Here is a 15,654-nt window from a genome sequence, read left to right on the forward strand (position 1 = left end):
ACTGCCATCACCAAAAACATTTGCAATTTATCATCAGGCTCCATGCCTGTGTCACCTCCTGACTTCATTATTCCAATCTTCTACTGGCTGGCTTTCCCTCATTGGTTTGTGTAAACTTCCACTTGTTGAAAATTCTGCTCCCCCATCCATCCTGCTTTGCATGCAATTCAGCTGTTCTTCTGTCCTTTAATAGTTTTGGTTCCCTGAACATACACGTTGTAAAATTAGATCAAACATGCTTCATTAATTTTGTAGCCTTCTCAATTCCTACAACTCCATCCAGGACCCTCCTTTTGTCTGATTCCCATGTCACACTGCCACTGGCAACTATTTTTAGCTACCAAGGTCCACACTCTGGAATCCCTCAACTATACTCCCCTCCTTTTAAGACCCTCTCAGAAGCCCCTTTGACTGTGCTCTTGATTCTGTCACTACTCCACCTATTACAGTGGCTATTCTCTCACTGTTCCCTTTCTACCCACTTCCAAATGTTGTATGTTTACTCTCAATGTACTTTCAAGGTACTGAGACAGTACCAAGAAACATTCTGTCGCTTTATTAATCATTCTGGGTCTTTGGAGGTCGACATGGAAACTTAACTGATTTAACCAGTCTGACAATAACGTATAGTGACTGTTCCACATTAGTGGAATGTTAACTACATTTAAGTAATTTGGCAAGGCATGTAGCAACAGATTTTCCAAACATTTACTGAATTTGACTTGCTATATGGAAATGCATCTCAAGCTGAAGAGCAGTGAGAATTCTGATTATATTTTTCTGGGCAAGAAAACAAATACCAATCGCTATGAATACCGCAGCTGATGTCCAGGTGTTCAATTATCTGTTGCTTAAGTGGAATTTTTTTCTCAAGGCTGAATTTGAGCATGGGATTAGTTCAATCTTATTATCCAGTCGGATAGTATTAAGACCATTCTGACAAATTTGTCCTTCATTAAACACCAAATCTGAATAGAAAATAGGAATGGAAAGAGAAATTCATCTGTTTAACTCTTGTAAATGTTAATCTGAGTGCTAGCCAGATGGATGTTGGATCTGATTACAGGTGAAGGGAGTGGGGGAGAAGCTAGAGTTATTTGGATCAAACAGGTGCCTGTAAGGCCTCATGCACTTAAAAGTGTTCGTTTATTTGCTGTAGAGGTTGGAACAAATGGATGAGTTGCAACTTTTAATTAAAACATTGGAAAATATGTAGGTTTTTGTTCATGTTCAAATTTGCCATTGTACTGATGGATTCATGGGTTTGCATTCACTGGATTTAAGAAGAATGAGAGGGGAAATATATAGAATTCTGCCAGGGGTTGACAGACTGGATGCAAAGCTGGTTTCTGCTGCTGGATGGGACTGGGGGAAACATTGATGTTTGAGAATAAGAGGTCACATTTCATTTTGGACAGAGTTGAGAGCTTTTTTCATTTGAGTGCTGAATCTGTGGAATTCGTGAAGAGAGTTATGAGGCGAGCAATAATGTGACATTAAACATAAAATTGAATGGCAGAGACGGTTTAATGGGCTGAATGGTCTACTTCACCTCCTTTTTCCTTTTCTTTTTGATGCATCCAATGCAACATTTTCCAATGTGGTGAACTCTGTGCTCAATATCTTGAGAATTAAGTGTTCTATGGATAGCTATTCAGTGGTATGTACAAGGGAGATTAAAACTTTGATTCATTAGCTAACAATAAATGAGAAGCAGCTCTAAAAGACTAAACCCAAAAAGGTCTTGAGATTTATCTCTGAATGCTCACATCCATTTTCAAAATAATGTCTAGACTTGGCATTTAGGATATAGTATTTCTCTTGGTTTTGACCTTCTTATTTTTTTTATTAGGTGCTCCAAGTGAGGATCCAATGTTCCCTAAGGTGGCATGGCCAACTCCAGACCACTGTCCCACATGTCATGAAGAAATTAAGGGTCTTCATACGTGGAATGAGAAAGAAGTTCTCACATATTTGAAGTCTTATTACAGCGTGGACAGCATTTCTTTGAAATATAGTGAATATGAATTGCAAGCTAATAAAACAAAGAAACCAGCTCTAGAAAATAATGAAAGCCAGGATAAAAATAAAGTGCCCTCTCAATTGGGTAATGGCCATAAGGAGCAAAATGGCATCCCTCAGAACCCAGCCCAAAACCCGAGACTTAGCGCCTTGATAAAACAAGAAAAGGGCGATTTGGCTGATAGTAATCAGAAAAGAATTTCATTTGACCAGGAAGCAGCCAGCCTGAAGAAAGACCATAAACAATCAGTTTCATTTTTTGGAATCGGGTTTTCCAATGTAGACATGAGCTTGTGTGTCATGTTATATGCAGCATCGTGTTTTTTCCTGATGGTCATGTGCTTCTACTTTCAAATGAGGTCAAAAAAATGGAAAACCAGGTATGTCTGTCCTATCGTTTAAAACTGTTTCCAACGGTGTTGCAGAAGGAAAATGGTTCTGTGTTCCAGCAGAAGTAGTCCTTGGTGAGGCTTTGTTTTCTCCAAAGCACGTCTTTACTTTTAGCATATTCAGTCCAGACTGTAGACTTCCAGTTTAGTTCTAACATGTAACTTGATCATGGATGCATTTTACAGATACTCCTACATTGAGCATTATTTTCAATGCTTGATTGCCTTTTTAAGTGCATCTGCAGTCATGTCCCAGCAGTTAGATTAGCCCCTTTTCTCTGGTATAATCCTGACTGATTCTTGTTGGGCTGTGATTCTACACGGGCTGGGTATCCCTCGTGTCTCACCTGAGACTTGGTTTTTGCACTTAATGTCTTGACAATGTTTCAGGCTGCTCAAATCCAGGGAGAGCTGAGCAGATGGTCCCAATCCTGTCTGACCAAAATTGGTAATGCAATTCTGAACATTTCCTCCCAACTCTCTTTTGCCCATTTCACCACTTCATTGATGTCAACCTAGTCAAAAGATGTGCATGAAACTGCATCTTTTTGGTACCATAGTTAGCTTGCTATATGAAGGTCAGGGATGGCAGGTAGATATCAGATGTTTGCTTCCACCACCCTGCCTGACTGATTCCAAATGTTCATCACTCAAGTCCTTCCTAATCACTCATTCAGATTAATTTTCCAGTATAGTGTGTCTCCTGATCCTACATTTCTAGCTATACTTTAAAGTGGTATTCAGGTACGTTCTACACAGGCCATGATTGCTGAAGTATTTCCCCACCCAATCTATATGTTCACAAAATCTTAATTTATTTTATTCTTCACAAGTTGAAATGTTCCTACTCAGCCCAGCTCTCGGGGTAGGTTTGTGTCTGATGTTTCAACTTCTCTACACTCTATAACCACACTGCTTTATACCAAGGATCAATCTCCTTACTCTACTCTATGTAAACCATTTCTCCTCCATGTTTATTGTGAATGGACAAGAATTGAATGCAATAATTCACCTCTATTCTGACCAGTTTGTTGTTTAGTCCCTGCATTAGCAGTAATGATTTTGGGTATTGCTGGCAAGTTCCTTTCTATGTCCCTGAATCAAGCACATTCATTGCTAACTTGTGTGCACTTGCTTTTCATGTGTCTCTGTTATTTTACATGGATCATACTGAAACTTTCTAATTTTAAATAAGTCTGAGATTCTATGAAATATTTTGCCTCTATTTTTGGAAGGTGCATTTTTCAACTCAATTTTAACTGAGATAATAAAAACAGTCAATTCTTTTCACACTTTTTTTGCGGTGCCTACACTAAACCAAGCATCATGCTCATCTGTCTGTGGGGTGGGGTGAAGATTTTAATGCATTGCTGCAGCTGCCATTTCATTGTTTTTGTATGTATTTTGTACAACAAAGGTGTTGATCAGGGCTACTATTTGTCTGCTTGTCCATCTCCTGCTAAGAATGGAGGTAATTATCATTTGCTTCACATTCCGGCTGTTGAGTGAACAGAACTATTTTTGGTGACATCAGATACGTGCCTTTCAATACTCAACAGGGCGATACGCTTTCAATGATTAAAAGTAATGCCTTTTGACAATTTGTTCTTTTGAATGCTTGTCTAATGTTAAATTCCATATTTTCTTGGCCACGACATGAGTCACTCAATTCCGACCAATCATTTTTTAAACAAAGTCTTTTATGTGGTCCAAACTACAACTGCCGTATCTTTAGAGGCTCTAACAGGAAAGGTGTGCCAAATGTTGCACTGGTACAGTAGTTCAGGCAGATTGCTGTTGGAGCTGAGACAAATAGCCATGGTATTTATCCCGGGTAATTCAGGGAAAGAGGAGTGTGGAGGTCTGGCAGTGAAATCTATTTGTACCACAGTCTGATATTTGACCATCTGAAATATATTCATATACTTCGAAACAAGAACCTTGTTTTTTGTAGTTCTCCATTTTAGTTTTTGCAAAGAAATGGTAAATTGCAATGTCTACACCATGGATTGAGATCAAGTGCTGTCATGTTTAGAGACTACTTCAGACAGGGCATGCTCCTGTTTGAATTTTAAAGGGATGTATTCATTAGTTGCTCAGTTTTTAACGAATTGTCACAATACCTTGCATTTCCTTGCTCTTTCTGCATCCCATTTAAAACTCAGCTTTGCTTTAATTCATTTTGATCGATCAATTGTAGTTTCAACAGAATTACCTCCAGTATTATCCAGTGAAGTACAACCCCAAACCAATCTGAAGTTTCTTCAGAGATTCTGTTGTGCCATTGGAAGAATTTCCATTCTGTATGTCCAGATGTATTTTTAAAAATATGAGTGCCGTTTGTTCTTTCAGAATGTTGCCTTCACTTTCAAAATCTTTTCTAAAGATCATAATTGAATTTATTTATTTTGTTTTGAGCTACCTTGTCCATTGTACTGTTATACCTTGATGTTTCAGTCACTGCTGTATATTTTCAATAGGAGAAAATGTAGGCAATCTTTTGTACTGAGAAGAAAAATGCAAGAACCTTAATCCTATTTGAAATAAATTGCTCTTCAAACAATTTGTCGACTTTGATATTCACAATGTCCTCCTGGCTAAGTTTAATTTAAAAGCAAAGATTACTTTTTTTCTTGACTGATTCCTAACATGGCAGTGGAACTTGGATAATTCTAGTACGTGATTGCAAATCCGAAATCTGCCCCACTTAATGAGTTATTTTTGTAGCTAAAGAGAGCATTTTAGGCCTCAAAACCCATGTAATATTTTCTGCATTTCACTGCGGCCAGAGAAAACAACGTTTTGGACGTGTGTGTGTATTCATGCAGGCACAGATCAATTGACTTGAAATATTCCCCAATATTATGCAGCGGTCTAGAACATATCACCCAGTGCAGTAAATAGATAATGCCCAAAATAGAGAAACAAACTAAAAGGGTCATTCTTCACCTGGTTACAGAATAACACTCCAATCTAATTTATTAGACTAAGATACTGGCAGAGAAATTTGCTAGAACTGCTTGGGAGAATTTGAACTAGTAAGGTGGGGGGGGGGGGTGGGACCCAGAGTGATAGTGAGGAAAGAGATCGATCTGAGAAGGGTACAGCTGACAACAGAAGTGAGTCAAACAGTCAGGGCAGGCAGGGACAAGGTAGGACTAATAAATTAAACTGCATTTATTTCAATGCAAGGGGCCTAACAGGGAAGGCAGGTGAATTCGGCATGGTTGGGAACATGGGACTGGGATATCCTAGCAATTACAGAAACATGGCTCAGGGATGGGCAGGACTGGCAGCTTAATGTTCCAGGATACAAATGGAAGGATAGAAAGGGAGGCAAGAGGAGAGTGATGGCATTTTTGATAAGGGATAGCATTGCAGCTGTGCTGAGGGAGGATATTCCCGGAAATACATCCAGGGAAGTTATTTGGGTGGAAGTGAGAAATAAGAAAGGGATGATCACCTTACTGGGGTAAGGTGATCATCCCTTTACCCCCCCCCCCCTCCCCTCCCAACAGTCAGAGGGAAATTGAGAAACAAACTTGTAAGGAGATCTCAGCTATCTGTAAGAATAATAAGGTAGTTATGGTAGTCCAAACATCGACTGGGACTGCCATAGTGTTTACGTGGAGAGGAATTTAAGTGTGTACACGACAATTTTCTGATTCAGTATGTGGATGTACTGAGGTGTCAGTGGGGGACTACTTTGGGGCCAGTGACCATAATTCTATTCGTTTTAAAATAGTGATGGAAAAGGATAGACCAGATCTAAAGGTTGAAGTTCTAAATTGGAGAAAGGCCAATTTTGACGGTATTAGGCAAGAACTTTCGAAAGCTTATTGGAGGCAGATGTTCGCAGGAAAAGGTACGGCTGGAAAATGGGAAGCCTTCAGAAATGAGATAGCAAGAATCCAGAGAAAGTATATTCCTGTCAGGGTGAAAGGGAATGCAAGATGACTAAAGAAATTGAGAGTTTGGTTAAGAAAAAGAAGGAAGCATATGTCAGGTATAGACAGGATAGATTGAGTGAGTCCAGAAGAGTATAAAGACAGTTGGAGTATTTTTAAGAGGGACATCAGAAGGGCAAAACGGGGACATGAGGTAGCTTTGGTAAATAGAATTAAGGACAAAAGGGTAACTAGGGAGAGAAGAGGGGCCCCTCAAAGATCAGCAAGGTGGTCTTTGTGTGGAGCCACAGAAAATGGGGGTAATACTAAATGAATATTTTGCATCAGTATTTACTGTGGAAAAGGATATGGACGGTAGGGAAATAGATGGTGACATCTTGCAAAATGTCCATATTACAGAGGAGGAAGTGCTGGATGTCTTGTAACTGTTAAAAGTGGATAAATCCCCAGGACCTGATCAGGCGTACCAGAGAACTCTGTGGGAAGCTAGAGAAGTGATTGCTGGGCCTCTTGCTGAGATATTTGTATCATTGATAGTTACAGATGAGGTGCCAGAAGACTGGAGGTTAACAAACGTGGTGCCACTGTTTAAGAAGGTCAGTAAAGACAAGCCAGGGAACTATAGACCGGTGAGCCTGACCTCGGCGGGCACGTTGGTGGAGGGAATCCTGAGGGACAGGATGTACATGTATTTGGAAAGGCAAGGACTGATTTGGGATAGTCAACATGGCTTTGTGCGTGGGAAATCATGTCTCTCAAACTTGATTGAATTTTTTGAAGAAGTAACAAAGAAGATTGATGAGGGCAGAGCAGTAGATGTGATCTATATGGACTTCAGTAAGGCGTCCAACAAGGTTCCCCATGGGAGACTGATTAGCAAGGTTAGATCTCATGGAATACAGGGAGAACTGGCCATTTGGATACAGAACTGGCTCAGAGGTAGAGGACAGCGGGTGGTGGTGAAGGGTTGTATTTCAGCCTGGAGGCCTGTGACCAGTGGAGTGCCACAAGGATTGGTGCTGGGCCCTCTACTTTTTGTCATTTACATAAATGATTTGGATGCGAGCATAAGAGGGACAGTTAGTAAGTTTGCAGATGACACCAAAATTCGAGGTGCAGTGGACAGCGAAGAGGGTTACCTCAGATTACAACAGGATCTGGACTAGGTGGGCCAATGGGCTAAGAAGTGGCAGATGGAGTTTAATTCAGATAAATGCGAGGTGCTGCATTTTGGGAAAGCAAATCTTAGCAGGACTTATACACTTAATGGTCCTAGGGAGTGGTGCTGAACAAAGAGCTTGGCGTGCAGGTTCATAGCTCCTTGAAAGTGGAGTCACGGGTAAATAGGATAGTGAAGAAGGTGTTTGGTATGCTTTCCTTTATTGGTCAGAGTATTGAGTACAGGAGTTGGGAGGTCATGTAGTGGCTGTACAGGACATTGGTTAGGCCACTGTTGGAAAATTGCGTGCAATTTTGGTCTCCTTCCTATCGGAAAGATGTTGTGAAACTTGAAAGGGTTCAGAAAAGAATCAAAAGGTTGTTGCCAGGGTTGGAGGATCTGAGCTACAGGGAGAGGCTGAACAGGCTGAGGCTGTTTTCCCTGGAGCGTCGGAGGCTGAGGGGTGGCCTTTATAGAGGGTTACAAAATTGAGGGGCATGGATGGGATAAATAGGCAAAGTCTTTTCCCTGGAGTAGGGGAGTCCAGAACTAGAGGGCATAGTTTTAGGGTGAGGGGCAACTTTTTCACGCAGAGGGTGGTACGTGCATGGAATGAGCTGTCAGAGGATGTGGTGGAGGCTGGTATAATTGCAACATTTAAGAGGCATTTGGATGGGTACATGAATAAGAAGGGTTTGGAGGGATATGGGCCGGGTGCTGGCAGGTGGGACTAGATTTGGTTGGAATATCTGGTCGGCATGAACGGGTTGGACCGAAGGGTCTGTTTCCATGCTGTACATCTCTATGACTCTAAGAGGCTGCAGGATGGGTGTCTTTAATGAATGTTCAACTATAGTTAGTGTGATACTATCTTGAGTTGTTTCTTAGTTTAAATTTAATGATAAATGGGTGATGATAAACAATTTTTAATAAGTCCACTTCACGATATCTGGAAGCTTTACTGTTTCATGGGTAGTGTCTCATAACACTAGATCAAGAAGCATCTTCATTTGGATCTGACATTCTTCATCTCAGATTGAAGAATGCACTTGAATGATGCTCAAAATAATAAAAATATGTTGGTACCTGGTTTTGCACACGACTTACCAAAGTTGTGTGGTCTCTAAGTTATCACTAAAAGTAAAGGTGCACATGATGAAACAAGATTGTGTTGGGGAATACAAAAACTAACTAGTTTAATTGCTGTTACCACAATAGATCATGAAATACTAGGGTTTTTTAATTTAAAGAAGCAAAGACTTAATGAGGTTAATGTCTTTAGAATGATGACCTTGTCCTAGTGAGCAGGTTATTTTTGTTTCCTTTGTTTAGGAAGAGCTGTGCGCAATTATAAATTAGTTAGTCGTGGACCAAAGTAATGCTTGGGTATTTTTTTTTGTAGAGTTTAATTAACCTCAACACTAATTACTGCCTTCTGCAATGAATGCATAACTGTTAGAAACATTCAATAGAATGACCATAAGATGTAGGAACAGAAGTAGGCCAGTCAGCTCTGCCATTCAATGAGATCATGCGTGATCTGATAACCATCAGCTCCACTTTTCTGCCTTGCCCCATGACCCTTAGTTCCCTTACTGAGTTAAAAATCTATCTCCACTTTGACTATACTTAATAACCCAGCCAGGACAGCACTCTGCAGTAAAACGTTGCACAGGTTTAGTGCCCTCTGAAGAAATTCCTCCTCATCTGTCTTAAATGGGTAACCCCACACTCTGACTTTATGATCTCTGGTCCTAGACTTTCTTGAAAGGGGAAGAACTCTTTCTTCATCTATCCATTCAAACTCTTTAAGATTCTTGTGTCTTAATAAAAGTCTACTATTTCTAAATACCAATAGGTGCAGGCTTAACCTCTAAAACCATTCCTCATAAGAGCCCTTCCAAATGCAAAGTAAACCTACAGAACATTCTCTGGACTGGGTAATCCAAGATGGAGGATAGGAAAAATTTCTGACTGTAACAGCTGCTCCTTTTTTGAGGTATTTTAAGGGCTGGAGGTGATTTCCTCGAATTCCAGGAGCAGCAATTACTATTTCATATGCTGTTGCATTGTTTTGAAACTTCGGGGAAAAAAAAGTCAAAACGACAGCAGTTTTAAAAGGGAGAAGAACAGACAAAGAAGCACATGGTGAGGTCATTGCAGGCGAGAGAGAACCTGCACAGTTACTGCCTTTGCTGTTTGAATTCATGTATCGTTAGACATCGGAGTGCATCTGGGAAAATTAACAAACAGCGAAATTCGCAACTGATCTTGGAGGAACTGTTGGGCAAAGTTCACAGCACAGAATCAGATAAGTTAATCATTGTTTTAAGTGTGGCCTACAGAGAATCTGCAGTAGTGAGTAGAGTGGGTTCTTTCTTGATTATATGATTTTGGGGATATGTCTCTTGATTAAACTTAAAATATAAGCCATAACTATTCATTTAACCTGGGGCAGTGTTTGTAGAGGAATAAGCCGTGGTTAATTTCTGGGTCCGTAGATTGTGAAGGAGCAAAGATGGCCTTTAATAGAGTGATATATACTACTTGTCAGATGTGGGAGTTTAAAGAGAATTTAAGGGCTACTGCAGATTATATCTGCCATAAATGCTACTAGCTACCAATCTTATCAGATCGAATGGATTGGTTGGAGAGACAATTGGAAGCAATGAGGAATTTGCAACAGCAATAGTATGTGATGGATGGCAGTTATAGGAAGGGGGGTTAAGTCCAGGAAAGGTAAGAGGTAGGCAGCTCGTGCAGGAGTCTTTTGTGGGTATACCCATTTCAAACAGGTATGCTGTTTTGGAGAATGTAGGGGGTGATGGATTCTCAGGGGAATGTAGCACGAACAGCCAAGTTTCTGGTATTGAGACTGGCTCTAATGCAATGAGGGGGAGATCGGGTTCCAAGAGATCAATTGTGTTAGGGGCTTTTTTAGTCCGAGGTACATACAGACAGACTGTTTGTACCTCGGACTAGAGAATCCCCTAACACAATTGATCTCTGTGGCCAGCAGCGACAAAGCAGAATGGTGTGTTGCTTCTCTGGTGCTAGGATCAAGGATGTCTCAGAGAGGATGCAAAATGTTCTCATGGGCGAGAAGGGCCCAGCAAGAGGTCATTGTCCACATTGGAGCCAATGACATAGGAAGGGAAAAGGTTGAGATTCTGAAGGGAGATTACAGGGAGATAGGCAGAAATTTAAGAATAAAGCAGATGAATGCATGGCTGAGGAGCTGGTTTATGGGAGAACGATTCACATTTTTGGATCATTGGAATCTCTTTTGGGGTAAAACTGACCTGTACAAGAAGGACAGATTGCACCTGAATTGGAAGGGGACTAATATACTGGCAGGGAAATTTGTTAGAGCTGCTCGGGAGGATTTAAACTAGTGAGTGGGTGGGACCCAGGGAGATAGTGAGGAAAGAGATCAATCTGAGACTGGTACAGTTGAGAACAGAAGGGAGTCAAACAGTCAGAGCAGGTAGGGACAAGGTAGGACTAATTAAATTAAACTGCATTTATTTCAATGCAAGGGGCCTTAATAGGGAAGGCAGATGAATTCGGGGCATGGTTAGGAACGTGGGACTGGGATGTCATAGCAATTACAGAAACATGGCTCGGGGATGGGCAGGACTAGCAGCTTAATGTTCCAGGATACAATGCTACAGGAAGGATCGAAAGGGAGGCAAGAGAGGAGAGTGATGGCATTTTTGATAAGGGATAGCATTGCAGCTGCGCTGAGGGAAGATATTTCTGGAAAGGCATCCAGGATTGTTATTTGGGTGGAACTGAGAAATAAGAAAGGGATGATCACCTTATTGGGATTGTATTATAAACCCCCTAATAGTCAGAGGGAAATTGACAAACTTGTAAGGAGATCTCAGCTATCTAAGAATAATAGAGTGGTCATGGTAGAGGATTTTAACTTTCCAAACATTGACTTTGACTGCCATAGTGTTAAGGGTTTACATGGAGAGGAATTTAAGTGTGTACAAGTCGATTTTGTGATTCAGTATGTGGATGTACCTGCTAGAGAAGGTGCAAAACTTGACCTACTTGGGAAATAAGGCAGGGCAGGTGACTGAGGTGTCAGTGGGGGAACAACCCAATCTAGTCCCACCTGCCAGCACCCGGCCCATATCCCTCCAAACCCTTCCTATTCATATACCCATCCAAATGCCTCTTAAATGTTGCAATTGTACCAGCTTCCACCACGTCCTCTGGCAGCTCATTCCATACACGTACCACCTTCTACATGAAAAGGTTGCCCCTTAGGTCTTTTTTATATCTTTCCCCTCTCACCCTAAACCTATGCCCTCTAGTTCTGGACTCCCTGACCCCAGGGAAAAGACTTTGCCTATTTATCCTATCCATGCCCCTCATAATTTTGTAAACCTCTAGAAGGTCACCCCTCAGCCTCCGACGCTCGAGGGAAAACAGCCCAGCCTGTTCAGCCTCTCCCTGTAGCTCTGATCCTCCAACCCTGGCAACGTCCTTATAAATTTTTTCTGAACCCTTTCAAGTTTCACAATATCTTTCCGATAGGAAGGAGACCAGAATTGCACGCAATATTCCAACAGTGGCCTAACCAATGTCCTGTACAGCCACAACATGACCTCCCAACTCCTGTACTCAATACTCTGACCAATAAAGGAAAGCATACCAAACGGCGCCTTCGCTATCCTGTCTACCTGCGACTCCACTTTCAAGGAGCTATGAACCTGCACTGTAAGGTCTCTTTGTTCAGCAACACTCCCTAGGACCTTCCCATTAAATGTACAAATCCTGCTAAGATTTGCTTTCCCAAAGTGCAGCACCTCGCATTTATCTGAATTAAACTCCATATGCCACTTCTCAGCCCATTCATCATTGGATTCAAATATATATTCCCAGAAACAAAATCAGAAATTGCTGGAAATACTCAGCAGATCTGGCAGCATTTGTGGAGAAAAAGCAGGGTTAACGTTTCACGTGTAGCGATCCTTCTACATAACTGATCATAGCTAGGAAAAGATTGGTATATGTTCATAGAGAAGAGGTGTTGAGAAAGGGTAATAATAAACAATAGGTGAAGATGGAGTCCAGAGAGAGAGAAAAACAGTTGGGCAGGTGAAGGAATAGGTCAAGCACAGTCTGGGAGAATGAATAGCTGCTAATTGGGGCTATTAGTAATTGGGGTTTGTGGTAGCAGCTCATGTGGTGGCAAGGCCTGGTGTATGGTGTTTGGAATAAGGACATGGGAGAAGGTGCTCAAGCTCTAAAATTATTGAACTTGATATTGATTCCTTAAGACTACAGGGTTCCCAAGTGGAAACTAAGATGCTGTTCTTCCAGCTTGTGCTGAGCTTCACTGGAGCACTGTAGCAAGTCCGAGACAGAGATGTTGGCCTGGGAACACTATGGTGTGTTGAAATGGCAGGCAACTAGAAGCTCGGTCATTTTTACAGAAAGAAATAGGTGGTTCTACAAAGCAGTCACCCAGTCTGCACTTTAACTCTCCAGTGTAGAGACGACCACATTGTGAGCAGTGAATATAGGAGACTAGATTGAGTGAAGTATAGGTAAATTGCTGCTTCAAGTGGAAGGTTTGTCTTCGATAGTGAGAAGGGAGAAAATGAACGCGGGTGTTACACCTGGGAAGATGCCATGGGGGTGTGGGGACGTGTTAGGAGGGGGGAGGTGTGGGCCGAGGTAACTGGAGGGAACAGTCCCTGTGGAAGACTGACCAGGGAGGAGAGGTTAGTAAGGGTCCAGTGGTGTTGGAAATGATGGCAAAAGATCCTTTGGATATGAATGCTGGTGTAGTAGTAGATGAGAACAAAGGGAGTCCTCGCTGTTATGGGAGGGAAGAGAGAGAGAGAGAGAGAGGGTGAGGGCCGAAGTGTGGACGATGGGTCGGACACAGCTGAAGGCCCTGTCAACCACAGTGGTGGGTTTTCAAAGGTAGTTGTCAGGCTTCTCTCAACTTAGACTGGGTTCTGTAGCATAGAGTTTGCATAATATTGGCACACCAAAGAGTTTAAACCACTGTCTGGAAGTGTTCCAGGTGCATTTTCAGCTGATGCTAATCATGTGAATTATTTGTTTGGCAGTTCTTTCATCATTTTTAAGCTTGTCTTTGAGTAGGACTAGGGGAGCCAAACACAAGATGGGGCAAAGGTGGGAGAGGGGACATGTGATGGGTGTGGCAGGTAGTGTGGATGACGAATTGCACTGCAATCCATCAATTATCAAGTGGACAAAGTAATGAACAGATGTGAGGAAAAGATAGGTAAGTGTACTTGAGAATTGTAAGATGAGCCATGGTCTCATTGAATGGTGGAACAGACTTAATCAGCTGAATGGCTTACTTCTGCTCTCATGTCTTATGGTTTAACCATTGGTTACTTCTTGCATATAGCTTATATTATCTTGTATACAACTTGACAACCCCAAACTACTTGCACTTAACATCCCACAAAATGGCAGTGCGCTAAATAAGAGCCAATCCATTTTTCATGATATTTTCTGGGATACCTCATTGGATCCTCTTGTATCCAAGCATGCTGGACAATTGGCAACCACATTCAGGATTACAGTGCACAAATTCAGCTCTGGTAACTGATTATCAAGCATTGGGGTCTGTTTTTAGCTTGGTGGTTCTGTACTTTTCTCTGTATCAGCCCCGCTCTGGAGACTTGTTCATCTGAGGGATTACTGCCTTATCCAAAGTGCCATTAATGCACTGTTAATATGAGGCATCCTCTGCTGTCTCGTAAAACATCTCCACTCCAATTTGGACAACAGCTACAACAGTTGATATCCTTAGTCCTTTTTGAGGTTGTTTTCCCTGGAGCGTTGGAGGCTGAAGGGTGACCTTATAGAAGTTTATAAAATCATGAGGGGTATGGATAGGATAAATAGCCAAAGTCTTTCCCCAAGGCAGGGAGTTCAAAACTAGAGGGCATAGGTTTAAGTTAGGAGGAGAAAGATTTAATTGGAACCTAAAGGGCAACTGTTTTACACAGAGCGTGGTGCACACATGAAATAAGCTGCCAGAGGAAGTGGTGGAAGCTGGTACAATTACAATGTTTTAAAAAAAATCTGGATGGGTCCATGAATAGGAACAGTTTAGAGGAATGTGGGCCAAATGCAGGCAAACGGAGCTAGATTATTTTGGATATCTGATCGCATGGACGAGTTGGACTGAAGGGTTGGGTTCAGTGCTGTATATCTCACTCTATTTGCTCTGCATGAGTAGGCTGTGATCAAAAGTATATACAATATGTTATGATTACAATTTACATTTTAAATGGATGGTAAATTGATGTGTGTCCATTCTGTAAAGGCTTTTTTTAATTTAAAAGAAGAGGTCAAAAAGTCATTTGGAATAGTTACTTAAATGATTAAAAGCTGAAAAAGCATGTGACTACAGTCAAGTCCCAGGCAGGACCACTGTAGTGTGAATGGGTAAATGTTTGTTTTTCAGTTTGACAGGTAAACATTTTAAGGAATTAGATGAGTTTGACATCAGAACAGATGGTCCAAAATTTAAGTCCAAAAGAACATGGAGTTTAGTTCAGAAGAGTGAAAATTTCTGCAAACTGGAGAGTCAAGCTTTGGTTCTGAAGAAGCAATCACTATTTCCAAAATACTTTCATTTGTGAAGCTTCCAAACAAAGAGAAGTGGATAGAAATTCTTAGCACTGAAAAGCTTAGGCCATGAGAGTTATTGAAAGGTTCATACTCCAAACTTAGAAATTAATAATAATATTGTCTGAGATCCATGAAAACCAAGCTACTGAATTGATTAAGTCGAAAACTTAGGGTTGAGATAGGAGTAAAATTTCTCTGAAATTAATTCGAATTGTAAAAGGATAATATTGGGCAACTTGCTGAAACTTTCTTTTGCTATTTGTGTTGAGACCATTCTAATTCTCATAAATGGCTTTGTTTGATTGACTTCTTTTTGTGTAATAATGTTACATTCTGTTGTTAAAGAACAGCTGCAGCTTCTTGTGAATATTTACATCCATGTTAATGAACTGCAGAAAAAAAAATGCACATGATCTGTCAAGCAAGGTTTCAAGATGGGAACTGACTTGACCAGCATACCATCATCTGAGACCTTAACTGTTATCAGTTTCTATAGTGACCACATTTCAAAAAATAAGCACTTAGTCTATTCAGG

The 15,654-nt window shown here is 41.1% G+C and overlaps 1 protein-coding gene across 1 annotated transcript in view; it reads left to right on the plus strand.

Moving 5' to 3' along the window:
* Window positions 1–4,974, plus strand: part of qsox2 (quiescin Q6 sulfhydryl oxidase 2) — an 80,706-nt gene extending 75,732 nt beyond the window's left edge. The window contains exon 12 of the mRNA XM_043720489.2: window positions 1,853–4,974. Within this exon, the coding sequence (XP_043576424.1) occupies window positions 1,853–2,424 (572 nt within the window). The 3' untranslated portion in view covers window positions 2,425–4,974. The remainder of the gene's footprint in view (window positions 1–1,852) is intronic.
* Window positions 4,975–15,654: the final 10,680 nt, after the last annotated feature.

Source organism: Chiloscyllium plagiosum, unplaced genomic scaffold (genome assembly GCF_037043375.1).
Source record: "Chiloscyllium plagiosum isolate Xiang-an unplaced genomic scaffold, Cpla_swu_hap1 HiC_scaffold_21, whole genome shotgun sequence".
Lineage (NCBI taxonomy): Eukaryota > Metazoa > Chordata > Chondrichthyes > Orectolobiformes > Hemiscylliidae > Chiloscyllium > Chiloscyllium plagiosum.